Source organism: Episyrphus balteatus, chromosome 1 (genome assembly GCF_945859705.1).
Source record: "Episyrphus balteatus chromosome 1, idEpiBalt1.1, whole genome shotgun sequence".
Taxonomy (NCBI): Eukaryota; Metazoa; Arthropoda; class Insecta; order Diptera; family Syrphidae; genus Episyrphus; species Episyrphus balteatus.
This window is the reverse complement of record NC_079134.1, coordinates 23,659,041-23,679,582: the sequence shown is the minus strand read 5'-3', so window position 1 is coordinate 23,679,582 and position 20,542 is coordinate 23,659,041. Positions and strand designations below refer to the sequence as shown.

Genomic DNA, 20,542 nt, shown 5'->3' with positions numbered 1-20,542 from the left:
ACAACAAAAATGCAAACAACAACACCAATTGAAAAAAATGTAAAGAAACGAAAAATAGCAAAAGATTTTGTTTTGTTTTAAGAACACTTTTTTTATTCATTTTTTCATAATTTTTTTTATAAAATAAAGCACTTAACCATTAAAACACAATAAAAAAAATAATAAAAACATACAACACACAAACATCGCCATGTTTGTACTTTGCTTTGTTTTAGAGCCTACGATTTTGTTCGTGTATTTAATTACACGTGTACCCGATACACGTGTACACGTGTATCTAAAAAACGTTTACACGTGTATCTTATTTACACGTGTATTTATTAAATACACGTGTATTTATATTTACACGTGTAAATACGAAACAAAATGATTTTTTTGCTTTTTGGGGGTAAAATAAAAGTTTTTAAAACTAAACAACTGAAGATTATTGTGCAAATAAATAGTTTTTTAGTTTTTGAAGACCTTATAAATAATTTATTCAAAAATTAAAAATAATGATGTGCCTTTTCATTAAAAAAAAGCTAATAAATTTTTCCAAGATATATTTGCATATTGCCTACTGTGTCTTTCTCAGAAGAAAGTGTACCAACTGTTACATGTTTTTTTTTTTTTTTTGTTAATCACCGTTTATTTGAAGATCATATGGTTTACTAAGTTCATAGTGAAAGTGTAAAAGGTGTTTTATAAATAAAGCGACAAATTCAATCAAAATAAATTTTAAAATAAAACTAAAATATATAGCCAAGGAGTTGGGTATGGCAATATGCCCACCGAGAAGGGACAAACAGAGATGAGTATTTACTTCATATGTAGCAGATCTACTTCATTAATTTATTTTGATGTATTTGCTACGTAGCAACCTATTTCTACTTCGTTTGACAAATTTTTTCTAAGGAACAAAATTTCATTTAAGATGTGTCGTCTTGTTTCATTTTTTGATAATCGAAAAAGTCATTTAAAAAAATGTATTGTTAGTGCACTTTATTTGTGAAATAGCTTACTAGGCTATGCAAGAATTTCACATCTTATACATCCAAATCAAAGACCCATCCAAGATATCAAATATTTTATGTAACCGCCCAGATCCACATAATGGCTGTGGGTCCGGTCATGCATTTTGCATAAAATAAAATAGACAGCGGCATTTAAAAAAAACAATCTTAGGTTATTTTATGGCAGATGGCACATCTTTGCTCATGGAACTAAGACCAAGTTAATCTGACTTCCCTGAATGAAAATAGTTTTGCAATAAAAAACACTTTATAATTTGAAATTAAAAATCATAATAGCAATTAAGGGGATGGCTTTGTGAGAAAAAAGTTCATATTTGTTATGTACGAGTGATACGCCTTCAAGCCATGGCCTCATTTAAATCGGTGCTGGGCTTTTTTTTAAATATATTTATTTTTGGGCATTCTCCTTTGTTTTATATGTATATTTTTTTTCATTATCTGCTACATATTTTCCAAATCTACTTCGTTTTTTTGGGCAATATGTTTCACTTTTCGGGCTTAGCATTCTCATCCCTGGGGACAAATGCCTACTGTGACTTATGTAGTTCACAACAAAACAACCGTTTTTCTTGTCCCGGTGGAACAACCGGAGCCCTTGGACGGCATTTAAAGGGACTCCATGAAGTCAATTTAATTATTTTATATGTTTTGTTGCTTGGTAATCTAATCTAATCTGCTTTATTTTTTTACTTTTTAGTCGTATAATATTTGAAAGAAGATGATAATTTGCTTGGGTGGTATGAGCTCCCAAAGCCCCTCTCTTGCAATTTACCTACAAAAGCTTTTGCGATATTTAGAATGGGATAAAATAGATTTGGGGTGTTTCAACCCCCCAATGCCCCTCCCCTGAGTTCGGACCCCAAAATATTGCGTTGCAATCCAAACTTCATATGTGTACAAAGTTCAGTTCGATACGATAATGGGAATCGGGTCAAAATTTTTTTCCAAGATTTATATGGCTAGGGTTGAATAAGAATTTCCAATTAAATTTTCCGTGTAATTTCAATGTGTAAATCTAGCCAATAACCGCAAAAACCTGAACAATATCCTTTTCATTCAATATAATACATATTTTAGGAAATCGCCACCAAATCTACCTGTTCGAACGCTATTTACACGTGTAAATATAAATACACGTGTAAATATAAATACACGTGTATTTACAAATACACGTGCTTCGGCACGAATTATTTAAATACACGTGTAGCACGTGTACCTTAATACACGTGCAATAGTAGGCTCTACTTTGTTTATTAAAAAATGTTAACACAAATTCAAAAAAAAATACAAGAAATGAAAAATATTAAAAACACTTTGTATTGTTTTTGAAACACTTTTTTTTTATTATTTTGTTCATAAAATATTAATTTGTTTTGAGTAGGTATTACACCACTAAAACAAAATAAATAAAAAAAAAAAACAAGAAAAAAAACCACCCTACCATGTTTGTAGCTTGTTTTGTTTATGTTGTGCGACAAGAAAAAATAAAGAAAAACAGAGAAAGCACTACCTTTGACAGATTTCAGATTTTTGTCCGAAGAAATTTTTTGGGCAGAAATTCGCAAGAAGGGGGAATTTTTTTCTCCCTCGCGGCCATCTTTTTTGTGAAAAAATGCACAATTTCAGAGTACCTAAACAGGAATTGGGTTAAAAATGTTGAAAAAAGTAGAAATATTTCTGTTTTAGGCAGTACCCAAACAAACCTTATGTGAATCGAACAAACCTTGTGTGTGATCACATTTTTTTTTTTCATTGAACTCTGCCACCGGAAATAAAACCCACAAAATCTCTACAAAAATATAAATTGAAATAAAATCATTCATTTCCGTTTCCTACCACTTAAATTCTGCAACAATCTTAAAAAATTTAAATTATTTTTTTTTTCTTCGAAACAATTCCATACCAAAAAAAAAAAAACTATTTAAAATGGCAGAATTTTGGGCAATTTTAAGTCTACTTCGTGAAAAATGTGATGAAAATCCTGAGCTACAACAAACATGCCAAATTATTGCAGATAATTATTTGGATTCTGAAAAAAGAGAAATACGCGCACAAAGTAAGTGCCAATTTACTTGAGTTCACAATTATTTTAAGGAACTAATCCTTTTTATATTTCATTTTCAACAGATGCTTATGAAGAAAACCTTATTCTAAAACTAGAAATTGCAAGTTTAGAATCCATATACCGACAAGTTAGGGAAAACAATGAAGAACGAGCTCAATTGCATTCTCTTCTTAAAGAATTTTATAAAGAGTATGTAGTTCTATTTTATTTTATATTTCTTAATTTAAAAATAAATTGAATATCTTAGACATCTCAAATCTGCATTCAATGTTGACGAATTTGAGTTGGAAAAACTCGCAAACTATGATGAATTAAAATTCGAATTAGAAAGTCGAGATTCCAATAATGTTTACCAACAACTTTATTGGCGCAAACTGGAAACCGCCAAGAAAATGGAAGAGCGAAACATTGGTAGGTTTTTAAAGTAATTTTAATTTATTGCATTTTATTCATTTATTGTTTATTAATATTAAGTAAAACGATATCGACAAGTAGAACAAGAATATTTAAAGACAAAAAATGAACGACTTCTTCTAGAGGAAAATGTAGAAAAGTTGAAAGCAAAAGTTGATGAATTCAAAGCAAGACGCCAAGAAGAAGTCAAATTAATACTTCAACTCGTCGAAGGGATGAAAGTATGAATTTTCTATTTTTTTTTCTCTTTACTTTTTTACTAAGTTGTTCCCGTTTTTAGACCATTTCTGAATTAGATCCACAAAGATCCCAATCTCAAATTGTTATGTCGCTTAGTCAGCGTCTTAGTGGAATTGTTCCAGATGTAAGATTTTGTCTGTTTGTATCAAAGGGTTGTAAAAAATCATTTTTTTAACGCAATTTAAAAAAAAATATTGGAATCAACAAATATTTGCATTAAAATTAAAATTTTTATTGCAACTGAAAAATATTTGCATTAAAAAAGTAGGTATTTATTGCAACTAAAAATATTTTGCATTAAAAAATAAAATGGAATTTTTAGGATTTTTTATATAGATATTAAGTAAATGTAATTATTAGTTGCTATCCTTTGGGATTATTTATCTACTGCTTAACTTACAACATAAAACTACTTTTGCTCTGTTGAAAAAGTAGTTCAAAGAAGATTTAAGTATTAAACAGTGGATAAATGTTTCCAAAGAAACGCAGCTAATGTAGGCATATAAAAACAAAAAAAAAAAAAAATTAAAAAAAAAACAAATACAAATCGTTTTTGAAAGGAATAAAACAACATCTGAAATCAAATGCATTTTTAGAAAAAAAAAATTCAAAATCGTTAGAGCCGTTTTTTTTACTAAACTAATTTTTTTTAAATAATTTTTTGGAAAAAAAGTTTTAAAATAAAATTGGAATTTAATTTTGTAGAAATCACTAACCGACATAAAGGGTGTCCCAAAAGTTAACGTCGAAACGAAAACAGTAGATAGGGTAGGTGGTGACAGTTATCAGAAAAATAATAAAAAAAATCGCAGGCATATATTTTGTGAGTTATGGGCATTTGAAAAAAAGTCGAAAAAATGGTCACTCTGTGACGGTTTTTCATGTGCCGTGACTACAAATCTTAATTTTTCTCATTTTTTCTTTTGTTACGGAACCTTGAACAACCCTGCTACCAAATGCATTCAAAAATTTTAACTCAGCTGCATCAGTTTTGAAGCAAATATTACTTTTTAGCCCAATTAAGTACTAAAAAATTTTACGTGACTCTAATTATATGAACCGTAGTGTAAAAAAAATGCACTACGATGTTTCGGCAAGTTACCTTAAAAGTTGGTGTGTTCAATTCTCTTTTCAAAATGGTGTAACATTGTTGAGAATATTCCATAAATAACCGAGATAAAATTTATTTTCTTAAGATATCCGACTTTTTTATTAGGTAATTTTTCCATATTATTTAAGTTTTGTAAACTTTTGGGCAAAAAAGTAATATTTGCAGCTGAGTTAAAATTTTTGAATGCATTTGGTAGCAGGGTTGTTCAAGGTTCCGTAACTAAAGAAAAAAATGAGAAAAATTAAGATTTGTAGTCACGGCACATGAAAAACCTTCACAGGGTGACCATTTTTTGGACTTTATTTCAAATGCCCATAACTCACAAAATATATGGCTGCGATTTTTTTAATTATTTTTCTGATAACCGTCACCACCTACCCTATCTACCGTTTTCGTTTCGACGTTAACTTTTGTTACACTCTGTATAAAAACAAAATTAGATGTTAATTTTTCAAAAAAAAATTTCAAAATTTGTTTTAAAAATCTAAAAATTAATTTTTTCAAAATTTTATTTTTCGTTTATATTAAAATTATATAAATGCTTTTTTATAAAAAGTTTTGTTGAAATCGTATTAGTAGTTTCGAAAAAAATCGGATTTAAAAAAAACGGTTCTATGTCAGGTACCGTTAATAATGATTTAAAAAAAAAGTTGTTTTTTTTCATTAAAGGATAGACCTTGTCTTAAAATTTATATGTATTTGAATTTTTGTAAACAAAAATCGTTGAAGCCGTTTTTGAGATATTTAAACTTTACTAAAATCGATGTATGACAAGTACCGTTATTTTTGGTGCAAAATTTTTTTTTGTACCAATGCATAACTTGATATTGTACCTACCTATATCGCAAGTAAACAAATGTTATTGCAACTGAAAAATATTTGCATTGAAAATGAAATTTTTATTGCAAATAAAAATACATAATATTATTTTGTATAAAAAAAATTTATTGCAAATATGTACATACATAAAAAATTTTCTGCATTGAAAAAAAAAAAAATAATGCAAAATGTGTGCATTAAATATTTTTTTTTTTTATATATATTTTGACTTATTGACATTAGGTTCAATATGATATAGTAGTTGACATAGATAATGTAAGATAAATTAGTCAAAATTGTTAGAAATTCGACGAATATTAAAAAAAAAAAAACATTTAACATTGCATTGATTTGATAAAACAGTTTTTATTGTATGTCTTAAGTCATGTATTTTTAATAAAATCCTCGAAACGTCGCGCTAAATATTTTATAAAAAATAAATGACTTAAAGCCTACAATAAAAACTGTTTTACACATTTTATTTTCAATGCCAATTTTTTTCAGTTGCAATGAATATTTTTTGAATGCAAATTGTTTTTTGGTCGCAATAAGTACTTTTTTCGGTGGCAGTAAATTTTTTTTTTAATTTCAAATTATTTTTTTTGCAATTGATATTTTTACAACCCTCGTTTTTATTTTCTCATAAATGTCCATCATAAATTTATTCTTTTTTAAAAATAGTTCCACATCCAAAGAGGTGGATTATCCTCAAAGTTTTTGATGAATTATAAAGAATTCGCAATGCCTCAAATACATGCGATGCCAAGAATTCGTCAAATTAACCCGCACAATGGCTTGAGTCGTCTTCTGCAACAATCAGAAGTTATTCGCAAGTCAATGCAATCAAAGCCAATTGTTTTGTCAAATGAAATACCGACACCAAATATTTCTGGTATTTTGAAATTTCCAAAAGATTCCAATTCAATTCCGGCTGAGAGTGCTCCAAAAACAGTTTCTTTTGATGACAGTAGAAAAGATTTGACAAAATCTCTTGAATCACAAAAAGAAGTAACAACAAAAACCACAGATGATGTCTTGGAAACAATTGAAGATTCCGAAATGGAAGAGAGTTTGATTGAAAAGGAAACAAAAAATTCTGAGATAAAAATAACAGAAAATTTGTTAATTAAGCCAGCTGAAAAAACTTCTGATAGAGACGATTTTAAAAAACATGTAACAACTGCCAACATAACCTCTTCTCCTTCATTTAAGGTCCCTTCAAAGAGTTTCATGGATATGTTCTTAGATTTTGACAAAGATACACCCGATGTGGAATCTCCTACATTTGAATCAATTGAAGAACCTAAATCAAAAGCTGAACCAAATCACGATAAGGAAAAAGTTGAGAAAGTAGAGGAGAAACTAACAGAGAAAAAGACTATGGAAGTGGATATAAATAAAAAACAAGAAACCAAGACCAAATCTACCAAAGCATCCAAAAAACAATTTGATTTTGATGATATGTTTTCCGATGTAGATGAAAATAATGAAAATAACGATGAATCATTTGACTTTGATACAGCCAATGATATTGATGATGATGCGAGTGATAATTTTCTTTTTTAGTTTTAATCTCAAATTTAAAAATGAAATTAATTTTTTCTAACAAATGAAGGACAAATTTTAAGTTTTAAATGAAGAAGAAAATTAAAGTTTTTATTTATTATTTTATTAAAGACAATCTTGAAAAAATACTTTTTTTAAATTTAAATTTATAGTAAAAAAATGTTATAAATACTTTTTCTTCGTTGTATTTAAATTCCGCAGTTCGATGTGAAGTGAATTAAAATCGATATATTCTATCGAAATGAAATGCCCTATTCTGCATTTCTCTCAATTTCGAAATTGCTTCGAAATGTCAAAACTGTAGGTTAATATAAATATGAATTTTTAATTGAGGTAGCATTAAGGATTTGATTTTTATTCAGCTCTAACGATTTTGACCAAAATTTTGTTAGTAATTATACAAAACAAAACCCAGTTTTTAAATTTAAAAAAAATATAGATATTTTTTTCTGAACTACTTGTAAACCACTCATAAACAACGAATCGATCTTAGCCGATTTCAATGAATTTTTTTTTGCACTGTAATATCAAAATTTTATAAAATTTTCAAAAACTGCATTTAATCTTTTTTTTTTTTTTTGAAAACTAGTTGATGATTTTTTCGAGATTTAGTTGATTAATATTTTCAAAAAAAAAGGCACACCAACATTTTTTTTTTAACATTTTTAGAAATTTTTTATATCCAGTTTGGTTAAATAACTGAACGCGACTCTTTTAATCCGATTTTAAATCCATCCTCCATTTTTAATCTATCTTATGTCATGTCGAATTCCTTTCAATTTTTAGAATCGCCTCAAAAAAATGGAATTTTTGGTGTTAAAAAGGAACATGAAAACAAACCGAATTCTTTTTGCGATTGTGTGTGTGTCATTTGACAACAATTTTTACACGAACGTCAAGCTGAAATCAAAACAATTTCTGTAAAATAAAACCAAAGGTTCCTTTGATCAATAATTTTGTTTATTTGCTTCGGTAATATAAATTTAATTTAATCCAAATCAATAGGAAATTGCAGATATTATTAAGATCTGAATGAAGATGAAGTAAAAGGTTAATTATTTGGCCGTATGCTGTGGTTTTACAGAGAAAAAAATTTCCTGAAGATAATCACGAGAAGAAAAGTCACAGTAATTTGACTTTTTCACAAGAACTATGCCAAGAAAAATTATATTTTGATCGCACATTGTTTTTTTTTTATTTATTTCATAATTTTCCGCAATAAAACACGATATTCCATTATAATTTACTCCTTATTTGAAGTTGGTATTCCCAAATAAACAAACAACACGAAGGAATCTTTCAGCTTGACGTTTGAGAAATGTCAAATGTTCCAAGTGTGTGTGCAAATCCGTGTAAATCTCTCAAAAAAGAGGGATTAAAAAAAATTCGAATTCTGCTTCGTTTGAGGCGAATTTTTTTTCTATGGAACATGATTTTCAGAAAAAATTCGCTTCGAGATCGCCGAAAATTCGATTTTTGCATTGAAAGGAATTCGACATCAAATAAACTGTCACTTCACAGTTATCAAAACACTACAATACACAGCTTGTTTGTTTGTTTGTTTATGCTTTAATTGTTTTGACTTTAAAGTGAAGAAAAAAAAAATCAATTAAAATTTTATTTATTCGTAATTCTTTCATGGTTTTTGTTAAGATTAGTTTTATATGTTTTATTAATAGTTTATTAATAAAAAATGTCGAAAGCCAAAGCAAAAGGCTATGAGAGTAGCAGCAGCGAGCGTGAATGTGAACAAAATGAACAAAAAAAGAGAGGAAAACGTTTCAGTCAACTCGAAACGGATTTACTTTTGTCTTTACTAATGTCTGATAATGTTCCCAACATGGAATCAAGTAAAGTCACACTTAAAGGTCGCTCCATGGGATGGGAAACAATAACAAAAAGTTTCAATGCATCGCCAAATGTTGTAGTAAGTTTTTTTTTTCTCATTGCTTTAATTGAATTTCTAAATTCATATCTACATATGTCTCCATTTACGTACGTTGCTATAATATTCCACTCGATATTTCCTGTGTTTATTTTCCTGCTCATTATTCCTTCTTCCTGTTCCTGACTCTCGTCGCCCTCTATCGCCATTACTTCTCCCATTACTTTACCCTTCTTCTTCTTTTTGTTTGCTGAATGTGAATAAATAATGTGTTCTTACATTCCTAATTTCGTATTTTTAATCAGTATCCTTTTTAATATGTAATATAGTTTTTTATCAAAAAAGTTACAAAAAAAAAAACATTACTTATGGCCTAAGTAAAAGCGTGGTCTCTGAACCAAGAAATAAAGCAATATTTGATTTATTTAAGACCTACTATCTTAATATAATGATACATCATGCACATTGATCATACTTCTAGACCTCTAAAGTCGTTTTGGAAGAGATCACCATCATTTCGAGGAACGTTCTTCTATTACCTACTAATTTTTGGGGTTTTGCGGTAAATTGTGTTCTGCCCGTTCATGAACCTTCAAATTATAGCTAAAGCGAACATTTGAACCTGAAATTTTTCTCATAAAACAAAGTTGATTTTTTAAGAATTCAGTCTTCGAAATTTCCCACCTCCATGATTTTGACCCATATCTCGTCCATTTAGACCCATTTGGCAGTTTTATTTTCCATTTTTCCCAATTCTTCTTCTCCACCCACTTTTTTAGCATCACTCCACTCCAACATCCCATTCTTGTATACCTTTCCAGAACTCTTTTTCTTTATTTACTAGCCTCGCCACATTCCAGAAGCCTATTTTCCATCTATCCTCTGACTCTTCTCTAATTGATCCCTCTCCTTCTTTTATGAGTTCTTTGACTCAGTTTGTTCTACGATTTCACCTAATTTACTTTGTTCGCTCAACAATAATAACATAATATAATCTAATTTAACACAGCAAAGAACTGAAAAAGAACTTCGAGATAGATCCAGTAACATTCGCAAGGATCTTTATCGATTGGCGAGGTTCGAAAAATCAATGTTGGCAGCCACAGACGATGATGTACCTCGAAAGCCATCGGTATCGTTTGAATTTTCAAATGTTGTAAAAAGATATGCATTTGCTTTGAATGTTGACCTTGCCGGTCTAGCAAATTACAAAGAAGAAGACTATATTCCAATGCCAGTCTATGACCCACTTGAAAACAATCAGTCTTCGAACTCTTTTGATAACGAGATGAAGCCGAGAATAGAGGCTGTAGTTTCATTCGATGATGAATTGACATCGACATTAAAAACTCCTTATAGTTCGTCACTAAGGCCAGCTACTCAAAGCCATAACACAAGATATACCAATGGAAACCAACAATTAAACAGACACAATATTGTATACAGTCCCAGTAAAGACTTGCTTCGAAAAAAGGCTAGACTATTGGCCGACGAGAATAAACGTCGCAATGAAGATAACGAACGACGTAACGAATGGCACATACGATGCATGGATATAAAAAATGAAGAATTGGCTATAAAAAAGAAACAATCAGAATTTTGGTCCATCATGATAGACAAATTAAAACAAACACCGGTATTTTATTCCACTATTTTACTTTTAACCCTTTGCTAAAATCGATTCTTTTTTTTTTTAGACTAGTATCACGGATATTGCAAATGTTGTTCGAACTATAGACGCCAGTAATCCTATTAGCTTTGACATCAATCATTCATCAGAATCTTTATTTACGAACGAACAATGCGGGTTGATAGATAATCTCATCACAAATGGAGAAACAGACTTTGATAATACTAAAGAGAAAGAGTTTTCATTTATAAAAGAAGAACATTGTCGAGATTTCAAATAATTACACAAATCTTGTCATGCATTTTAATACTGAATATCTTATTATTAATTTTTCGTTTTTATTTTAAGTGGTGGTTTTTCAGCTTCCTAGTAGCACTTTAAATGTAAAGCCTAGTACGCAGCTGAAGCGAAACGAAATTTTTCATAAAAAAATTCGATAACGAAATTAAATTTGTTTTGTTTTTGCTTTAAAACTTATTTTTTCTGATGTTTTTTTTTTTTTTGAATTTTTTGATTTGTGTTTTTATTATTTTGACTTTGCTATTATAATACCCAATTGTATTTGTTCGTTAAAATGTTCGCTGTTGACTTTGGAGACTTCAAATTTTTTCGTTTCGCTTCAGCTGCGTACTAGGCTTAAAGCCGAAGAGCATCAAGTCTAATAAAATAGGGTGGAAGGATTATCTTGATGAAATCAACAATAAGCATAGAAAGTGGCGCTTCAGAGAAGGACCGAACTGCTAATGATCTGTACAAACGAAAAAGAACGGATAATATCGGGTTCTCACGAGGAAAAAGAGGCAACACAAAAAACGAGCGTTTGAAGAAAAGGAGGGATGCTATACCTAGAATTAAGTTCGGACGTTTTACCAGAACGTAAAAAAAATATCTTAAAGTTATAAACCTAGAATTGAAGGCTGAAAAGACAAAAATCGTAGTAGGGTCTGAATCGATGCTGAGAATCTATAATGGCGATGACGAAAACAACTCCGCCTAAAGCCAGACTGCGCCATTCAAAGGACGATGAAGGCGAAAATTTTCGTTCCCTTGACCTGGGCAAACTGAAGTAAATTATTCCCAAACTAACGGCCTTGCTGCCCAGTAATGGCATGGTTGGGAGTTTGCACCAACTCATCCACCGAATATGGTCGGAAGAAATCATTCCCGCAGAATGGAACCTATGCAAGGAGACGCTCTGCCAACTGTAGAAGAATCAATCTCCTAAATACTGCTTACCAGATTCTCTGCTGTCAACAATCTGATAGGTCCTTATCAATGCACCAGGAAATTCCATCATTTTGAAAAAATTCAAGAACAAAATCGATACCCATCGCCTATTTACGATAGACAGTATCTATAGAGATGATCTGTATTGAGTCATGTACGAAGAAGTCGCCATCCTTGGATTGCAATTATATCTGCATTGCATATGTAGGTCTATAGCTTCCGATAGTACTGTCTGTTTAGGGACCTAACATTCCACGCAGATCCGAAATTTGCAGGATTCGTCATCAGTAAATCCATCCGTATCCGAGGCTTGTGATCGTTTCATAACTACATCCTACTTCAATAACTCCAAGAACGGGAGGCCGGACAAGCCACTCCTTCATGACCTTAGCTCTAAATATGTCGAAGTAGCCCATATAAGGTGTTCAAGTAGTTCATACTAACAGGAACTGTAGACGTCGCCGTTGATCTCATATAGGAGATTCTTTCGCTGCCGAAAGTGGGAATACTCCCCCCCCCCCTCCTCCTCTCTGGTTTGGTGCCACCAACAACTTCGAACTGGGCCGCACCCAATCTCAGGTTGAGGCACTGTGCACCCGATGTTCAACACGGGGAATTGAGAGTGTATAAGTGACGAATGTAGAAGATAGAATATATAGCAATACACACAACAAAATTTAATCAGAATTTTTTAGTTCGTTTTTGAAGTTATATCGCACCCCCGGTGGAACAACGACGTAAGTGCAAATTTTGAATTTTCTGAGTTAAGTATGCCATAGTTTCAAGAAAAGGTATTTCCTTCCGATGAAACAAAGACCCAATTGAAAATGTTCTATTTGTATCCAGGGGGCAGAAATGTCTTTGGACCGTTACATTGTTTTCAAACGTTTTCAAAATGTTTAATCGAGTTTTCTGAAGAATCAACATTTTTGCACTTACGTCGTTGTACCACCGGAGGTGCGATATGAAGCCTATAACCTATATCGAAAATATTAAAAATGATATCACCTTTAAAAAGCTCAAGTTTTATGTTTAAACTTTAAATTAAGAATTTATAACTTTATTAGCGACTGAAATAACAAAACAGTTAATTTTTTTTTCTCGATTTCTACCACCCCGACTTTGTTGGGTAAGAAAATTAAATACAAAAAACTCTTACTTAACTAAACCAAGATTTCTTTTGTAACTGATCCCACTTGGCCATATTGACTAAAATCGAAGCTGTAACTTGACTCTTATCACGTGACTGGCCATAGTAGTCGACAAATTCACCCTCTGGATTAACCAAATACATGATAATTGTGTGATCCACCTGAAATATAAACAAAAACAAATTTAAATAAGATTGGATTCAAGTTATGTGTCTATTAAATAAGCTTACAATATAATCATTATCTTGATCTCGAGGTCCAGCACTATAATAGACCCTAAAAGCTTTACAAACATTATTTATTTGTTCATTGCTGCCTGTTAAACCGAGCAATTTGGGTGAGAACTCTTTAACGTATTTTTCAACAACTTCCTTTGAATCTCTAGCCGGATCGACTGTGATGAAAATTGGTTGAATTCCAGGGCTATTAGGAGCTTTATCTAAAAGAGGCAAGGGTTTAGACATGATGTCATATTAATAATAAAATAGACCGAGAGCCCACAGCAAATTTTGTGAGTGGAGGTATTACCAAAATGTGAGTATGCATTTTTATAGCCTTATGCGTTCTAATAACTAATTCAAAGTCTGGCAGCTTTATATGCTTTTCGGGGGGGTAAATAAAGCGAGTTTTCCAATTAATGGGAGTAGGCTAAATTAACACAATTTCACATTCTGAATATAAGGACTCTTTGTCCCTAAGCCTGAATCGCTCAATCTCGCCGATCCGACAAATAGAACTCAAGATATAAGCCTTTTTAACTGACCATAGTTGCGTTCCTTTGGGAACATTTATCTACTGCTTGGTACATAAAACTACTTTGAACCAATTTTGCTATATTGAAAAAGTAGTAGTTCAGAGCAGCTTTAAGTACTAAGCAGTAGATGAATATTCCCAAAGGAACGCAGCTCATATAGGCTCTATTGTTGGAGAGTTTTGATATTCCAGAAAACAAACATCAAAATAAAACAGAAAAGTCTCCAAAACAAAGCCGCTTAAACAGCTTATATTATGAGTTCTATTGATCGCATCTACAAGATTGATATCTTCACGCTTAGGGAAAATAACAGTTGTGATTTTGTTTTTCTTCACTAAAAGTTGACAGTTTCAACTTTCGATTCTCAAATCTCGAGTTGATAAACTTCTCAACCAGCAGAAGTTGAGAGAGCAAACTTGAGATTTTTTTATCAAATGTAATGTTTTTTCTTAAAATTTTTGTTTCAAAAATTTTTTAATGCTGATACGAAACATTATTTATGGAAAATTAGGATTTAAACTGAAAAATAGCGAATAAAATGGCTCCTAGAAATTTGATTTTGATTTGATTTTGTTTTACATAACTTCAAAATTATTGAACTTTTCGAATTGAAGTCAACTCTCAAGTTCAACAACTCTCGATTTTGCTTCAAGTTGAGCAATAGTAAAGAAAACGGCTCTGAGCTTATTTATATGATCTGGAAAACTCAAGTTTTGTAACCATTTGAAATCAATATAAAGCCGCGATTTAAAGCTTCCAGACTTTTGAATTCGTTATAAGAACGTATAAGGCTATACAACTGTATACAGTAAAACCCGCTTAAGAGAAACGGCAAAATGTTAAGTCCCTTTTTTACTTAAGTGGGTTTTTCACTTAAGCGAACCCCATTCAACTGAAAAAAATATTTAAGGGATCAAAAAAGTGTTTCAGATAAACGGGTTTTTCACTTAAGCGAGTTTTACTCTTTTCCCATTTTGGTTATACCTCTACTACAACATTTGCTTTAAGCTCTTAGACTTAAACTTGTTTTTACCAATTTCATCAACAACTAAAGCCATTTTTTCGAGTTCATCTGGACACACATCCGGACAATGAGTGAATCCAAAATAAATTAAAAGCCATTTGCCCAAAAACTCTTCAGACTTTCTGGTCTTTCCTGTGCAATCAATTAAATCCCATTTACCACCAATTTGTGCTTTACCCAATTGCCTTTTGCGTTCTCTCATCATTGCCTCTTCTTTTTCATTCTTCACATAATACATAAATCCAAGACCTCCAGCACCGAATACCGAAAGAACACCAAGACTCTTCCATGATATTGGGCCTTTACCTTTAGTTGGATTGGTGGCGTCGGATTGATTTCGTACAAATTGACGAGGTGGTACACTGACTCGTTTAGGTAGTAAATTTTTATTGCATGACACAAGCAATCGATTCAGATTCCTGGACATGATTTTTATTTTTTTTATCTATTACAGAGCCGGGTGGAGACAAAAAAGGTTAGGGTATTCATAAGTAAAAAAAGGTTAACTTAAAAACTAATATGATTTGATGAAGGCAAGTTGTGTAAAGTTGAATAAATGTGTTTGATTATTTTATTATTTCAGAAATACTTACCAGTATTTAATAAGAAATGCAAAAAGTTTTGAAAATACTATTTTGAGTTATGAAAACACAGGAGAAAACTGTGAAGTGAAAAAAAACGAAATTTTTGACAGTTGTAGATATCAGCTGGAGCATTGCCAGAACAAAAAAGTTTTCTTTTTAAAGGCAGGAACACATGAAACAGATTATAGAGCGCATTCAAGTTTGTGTACAAAGGTAGTCGGATAATTTTGTGAAGTATTTTGTATTTTGTAAAACGATTATTTTTGAAATTACTTGGTTCAAATGCTATAACATATTACTACTTCAAACTTGGTATGCAGCAGTTGTTGGAGGGATTTTTGGAAATAGTTTTTTTTGGACCAAAAATAGCGGTACCTGTCATATACCATTATACATATATGGCATATATATATATACCATTTTATAAAAAAAATCAAGTACTAGTTTTTAAATAAAGTCTATTTTGAAAAAAAGTTTTTTTCAAAAATCGTTACTAACGGTAACTCCCATAGAAGCGTTTTTAAAATTTCAAACTATCTTCCAAGTTACTAGTTCAATTTTAACGAATTTTTTTATGCAAACAAATTTATACCTATTTTAAATATAAATAAAAAAAAAACAATTTTGAAAATAATAATTTTTGGATTTTTAAAAAAATTTTGAATTTTTTTGAAACGTGACATTGAGTTTTTTTGAAATTAAAATTTTTTTTTTCAAAAAATTATTTAACAATTAGTTTTTTAAAAAACGGCTCTAACGATTTTGAAAATATTTTCTCTAAAAATGCATCTTTATAAATGAAATTAAGCTCATACTTCTTTTTTGGAGCTCAATTTCATTTAAAATTTTGTTGAAGATTGAATTTTAAATCATTGTTATACATTATACCAAATTTCTTACGAATCACGAATACCGATAATTGCTTGCTTTTATGACTTCCGTATCGTCTACTTGCCGCTCACTTCGTATTACGTGATAGGTCCCTGCATTGTGATCAAAATGTTTAATAAAAACAAATATTTGGAGAGAGAGAGAGCAACCTTGACCAAGTGGAGCCACGAGCTTTTCATTAAAAATTTAAATTAAAAAAACCAAACGAATTACTGCACATTCTTTCTATGCTATACCCCATAACTATGTCCCGAAAAAGACGACCGATTTTTCCATAAATTCAGCAGACGCAAATATCGGTTAGCCGGAATTGGAAATTCCAGTAATAAACTTAAATTCTAAATAAAAAATCTTCTAAACTCACAACTATCTGTTTATAAGTACCTATGAAGAAAATCGCTTTAGGGGTTTGGGTTGTAGTTCGGAATAGACAGTCAGACACACAGGGATACAAACAGGATTCACTTTTTGCTTATTCTTTATCATCGTTATTTCATGTCTGATTATCTCGAATTCGATTTTTCTTACGAAGCCTAAACTTGTCCTATAGTTACGTACTCGCTTGATCATAAACACTATCGGTCTGTTGGTGATGATGATGACTATTGAAAGCTTCATTCTTGATGATTATTCGAATCTCAAAACGAACTTTAAACTCACAACATACAGAAACTGGGTTTTATTTTTGATTTTCTCTTGATATGCAACAACTCTGTTTGTTAAACGAGTCACATCTATATGGTTACCAGGCGTGAATTGAGGAAATTGTATTTATTCGGCTTGTTTTTTGTCGTCAGTAGTTAGACGGCAGACCCACATGCTAAATCAATTCTATGGAGTTTTAATGGTATTAACAGCACAGCATAAGTCCATTTTTTTTCGAAAATGATTTAAGTATGCAGAACTATTTAACAAAAATCTATTTTTGTTTGGTCTTAACAGCATAACTCTAAGTAAACTAGTTCCAAGGATATTCAATGGCCCTAACCACACCTAACTCCTTTTTCTAAAGTTATGTTTGATCATAATGGCATAACTCCAACTTGTGCTGTTTTGACCAAGCAAAAATTCTTAAACTTTTAAATAAGTGTTTGGTCAAAACAGCACAACTCAGTTCCTTTGCTTTTTTGATCAATGACGGAAATGACGGGAAATATTTTAATCAAAAGTAAATAGCGGCAAGTCCGAAAAATTTAAATTCTTAAAAAAAAACTACTTCCAATATTGGCACTAAGGACACAACTCAAAATAATCTTATTCTTGTTTGGTCAAAACAACATATCTCAATAAAAACATAATAAATACGCTTAAAAATTAATTTTTTTTATCTTTTTTGTGTAAATATTATTATTTAAAAAAAAATTGCATTACATTACAATTAAAATGCATTTATCTCAAAACAACGATTTTGGACTTATGTCGTTAATACCAAACTCCATAGAATTGCAACATCAATTTTACTCAAACAAAAAGTATCCTCTTTTTCGTCATTGAAAAAATGATCACCGTTCCATATACTACATCTCTCACAAGCAAAATCATAAATTTTGAAAACGGTTCTAGGACAAAACTTAAGCAAATCAGTTGAGAATCTTTACAAGATATCCCACGACATTAAAAAGAAAATAAAGAACTTACATGTTTTTTTATATATTTTATTTTTTTCCTTAAAACAACAAAATTGTAGAAAATTTTATTTCCCTTCAATTTCATCAATAAACTTTCGGCATTTTTTCTTCAATTCTTTCACCGCTTCAATAAAGATAACCTCAGGTTTTAACGCTCCCACAGACTCAACATTAAAAATATAATGATCTCTGATGCGGGACATTGTAACTGCCTCAGCCAATTGTGGATAACGATAAACATTACGACTACATGTATCATATCTAGCATCCTTAACGAATGCAACATCATTATCATCGATACCAATAACTCCGGGTGAGAAGCATTTCTGTAAAAGGAATGCTTCTTTCCCTGAGATGGTTCGATTAAGTTTGATTTCTGGCAATAATCTATAAAAAGCAGTTGCAACTGGTGAGAATTTAGCATGATCTTTACCAATTCCTTTAACTGCCAATAATTTCAAATCGAATTCATGTCCCGGACGCATTTGACTTATTAAAATATCATCATGAATTGGACCAATATCTGATTCATTGTGAACAGTTGCCTGCTTACCTTTCGGCACCCATTTTATCTGACCCGAATAGATTTTGTGGTTCTTGTAGATTGTATCGAAATTAGCCGATTCTTTGACATCTTTGCGGCGAGTACATTTGATTTTTAATTCAAATTCGAGGGTGTCATTTTCTGTGCCAAATTCTTCGCTCTCTTCACTTTTGTATTCAAAGAGTCGAGGATCGGCTCTCAGCGGAATCAAACCTAATCGATGGGCGAGGACTTCGTCTTGAATGATTGAGGTGTTGTTGTAAATGTAAACCTTTTCGATTGCCATGCTGGGAACTTCACTGAGCATGAGACGTCTGAAGGCGTTGGCAATGCCAGGATGAACTCCAATCATATCGAATTCTAATTCATAGCCTTCATATCTGGTAAATGAGAAGAATTAAATAAAGATTTTGAGATTCTTTGGTGATTTATGATGAATGAAATTACCGCACAACAACAATTTGGAATTTTTTCTTGAAAGTTTCCAAATTCCATTCGTCATCAGCTAGTCCATAGTCGTGGGGATCTTGTTTTAATTTATGTTCGTCGAGGTAAAGTCTTGGTTTTCTTACATCTGCCATAACTTTAGAATTAGGAAATTTTCCACAAAATTAACTTTAAAATAAAAATTTTAAAATAATAATTTTTTTGTGTTGCTCTTCTGCTTGAATGGATGACAGTAGAAAATAAAAAAAAAAAAACAACACACGTGCTTGTCAGGCAAAAAGGTGTGTTCGATTCAACTTTTGCATTCACAATAGGCCAGGTGCCATAGTTTTTTCATTTTTTTTTAACAAAATTTGATCATACGTTAACGTTTTGACTATTTCTGTCTCTATTTAATTATTATGAAACGATAGGGACACATAGCAACCATTCGTTAACGAACGTATGCCGCAATTCGACCCCAGGCTATTATATAATCCACTTCGTTTCACTGTGCGCATCCTGACAAACGAAATTCTTTTCTGTGGTAAAATATTTGGAGAGAGTTTTCAATCATTATTTTGTCATGACATTTATTAGGGTTTTCGGATTATCCGCATAAGATATAACGCGTTATATATAACGCGGATAATCCGAAAACCCTAATAATGTCATGTGTTAAAAACCGCGGATAATGATCTATATGGATCATGTGGGATAATAATAGCCTTTTCACACCAAACCCAAAAACGCGGTTTATGGCAAAAAGTTTTCAAAAACCTGAAAAGCGTTCACACCACAAGTTTACAGGTTTTTGTTTGACGTTTATAATGTTTTGACATCCAAATGTCAAGTTTTCAGTGGGATTTATTTATTTTTGTTGTAACAACTTGAGTAACAGCTTGAGCTCACAAAATTGATCAAATAAAATAAACTCTGACAATTTAAATACAATTTTATTTATTTGGTCGTTAAATTATGTAGTTTCATTTTAATATAGAGAGAATAATAAATTGGCCGCCTCTCAAATTCTTTAGACAAAGTTCCAACAGGAACTCCTCATCTTTGGTCCCCCACATCATTTTTTTTTTTTTGTTTTTTTTTTGTGCTATGCCATTTTCTGTAATTAATGAAAGAAATAAAAAAACGAATTTGATTTATATTATCAAAAAAAATTAACAAACCGCATTTGTAAAACAACTAGTTATCTTTGCCTGTCAGTTCTTTTTTTTTTTGTGTGCTGAATTGTTGCTGAATTTCTCAAAAGGTTTGTTTGGTTATTTCGTTTGGAGTTGAATGTTTTCATTTTCAGGTTTTTGACGAGTTTAATCAAAAACTTGTGTTTTACGAAAACTTGTGGTTTATGAAAAATGTATGGAAAAACTTGTGTTTTTGATATAGGTTTTTGGGGTTTTTCGCAAAAACCGCGTTTTTGGATTGGTGTGAAAAGGCTATAAAAAACGGCAGTTATTAGGGTTTTCAGGACCAACAATTTTGCTTCTGTAAAGCTTTATACAGGCTTCTTTTGCTTCTTTAAAGCTTAATAGAAGCAAAATTGTTTGTTGGGAAT

General features: G+C 31.1%; 4 protein-coding genes across 4 annotated transcripts; 2 read left to right on the top strand and 2 right to left on the bottom strand.

The window, feature by feature from the left end:
• The first annotated feature begins 2,811 nt into the window (after positions 1–2,811).
• LOC129905859 (uncharacterized) lies at positions 2,812–7,331 on the top strand. Its single transcript, XM_055981481.1, has 6 exons — positions 2,812–3,069; positions 3,141–3,267; positions 3,326–3,489; positions 3,553–3,713; positions 3,773–3,856; positions 6,344–7,331. Exons 1-6 carry the CDS (start codon positions 2,940–2,942, stop codon positions 7,226–7,228), a joined length of 1,551 nt encoding a protein of 516 aa, XP_055837456.1. The 5' UTR covers positions 2,812–2,939; the 3' UTR covers positions 7,229–7,331.
• Positions 7,332–8,762: 1,431 nt separating this feature from the next.
• LOC129921407 (uncharacterized) lies at positions 8,763–11,057 on the top strand. The gene is made up of 3 exons (XM_056003215.1): positions 8,763–9,155; positions 10,123–10,749; positions 10,811–11,057. The coding sequence occupies exons 1-3, from the start codon at positions 8,922–8,924 to the stop codon at positions 11,021–11,023; spliced, it is 1,074 nt and encodes a 357-aa protein (XP_055859190.1). The 5' UTR covers positions 8,763–8,921; the 3' UTR covers positions 11,024–11,057.
• Positions 11,058–13,014: 1,957 nt separating this feature from the next.
• LOC129921406 (protein SCO1 homolog, mitochondrial) lies at positions 13,015–15,344 on the bottom strand. The gene is made up of 3 exons (XM_056003214.1): positions 14,909–15,344; positions 13,352–13,560; positions 13,015–13,282 (listed from the first exon to the last, which is right to left on the bottom strand). Exons 1-3 carry the CDS (start codon positions 15,324–15,326, stop codon positions 13,130–13,132), a joined length of 780 nt encoding a protein of 259 aa, XP_055859189.1. The 5' UTR covers positions 15,327–15,344; the 3' UTR covers positions 13,015–13,129.
• A 2,671-nt stretch (positions 15,345–18,015) lies between these two features.
• Positions 18,016–19,233, bottom strand: LOC129921391 (DNA-directed RNA polymerases I and III subunit RPAC1). Its single transcript, XM_056003198.1, has 2 exons — positions 18,994–19,233; positions 18,016–18,926 (listed from the first exon to the last, which is right to left on the bottom strand). The coding sequence occupies exons 1-2, from the start codon at positions 19,125–19,127 to the stop codon at positions 18,068–18,070; spliced, it is 993 nt and encodes a 330-aa protein (XP_055859173.1). The 5' UTR covers positions 19,128–19,233; the 3' UTR covers positions 18,016–18,067.
• Positions 19,234–20,542: the final 1,309 nt, after the last annotated feature.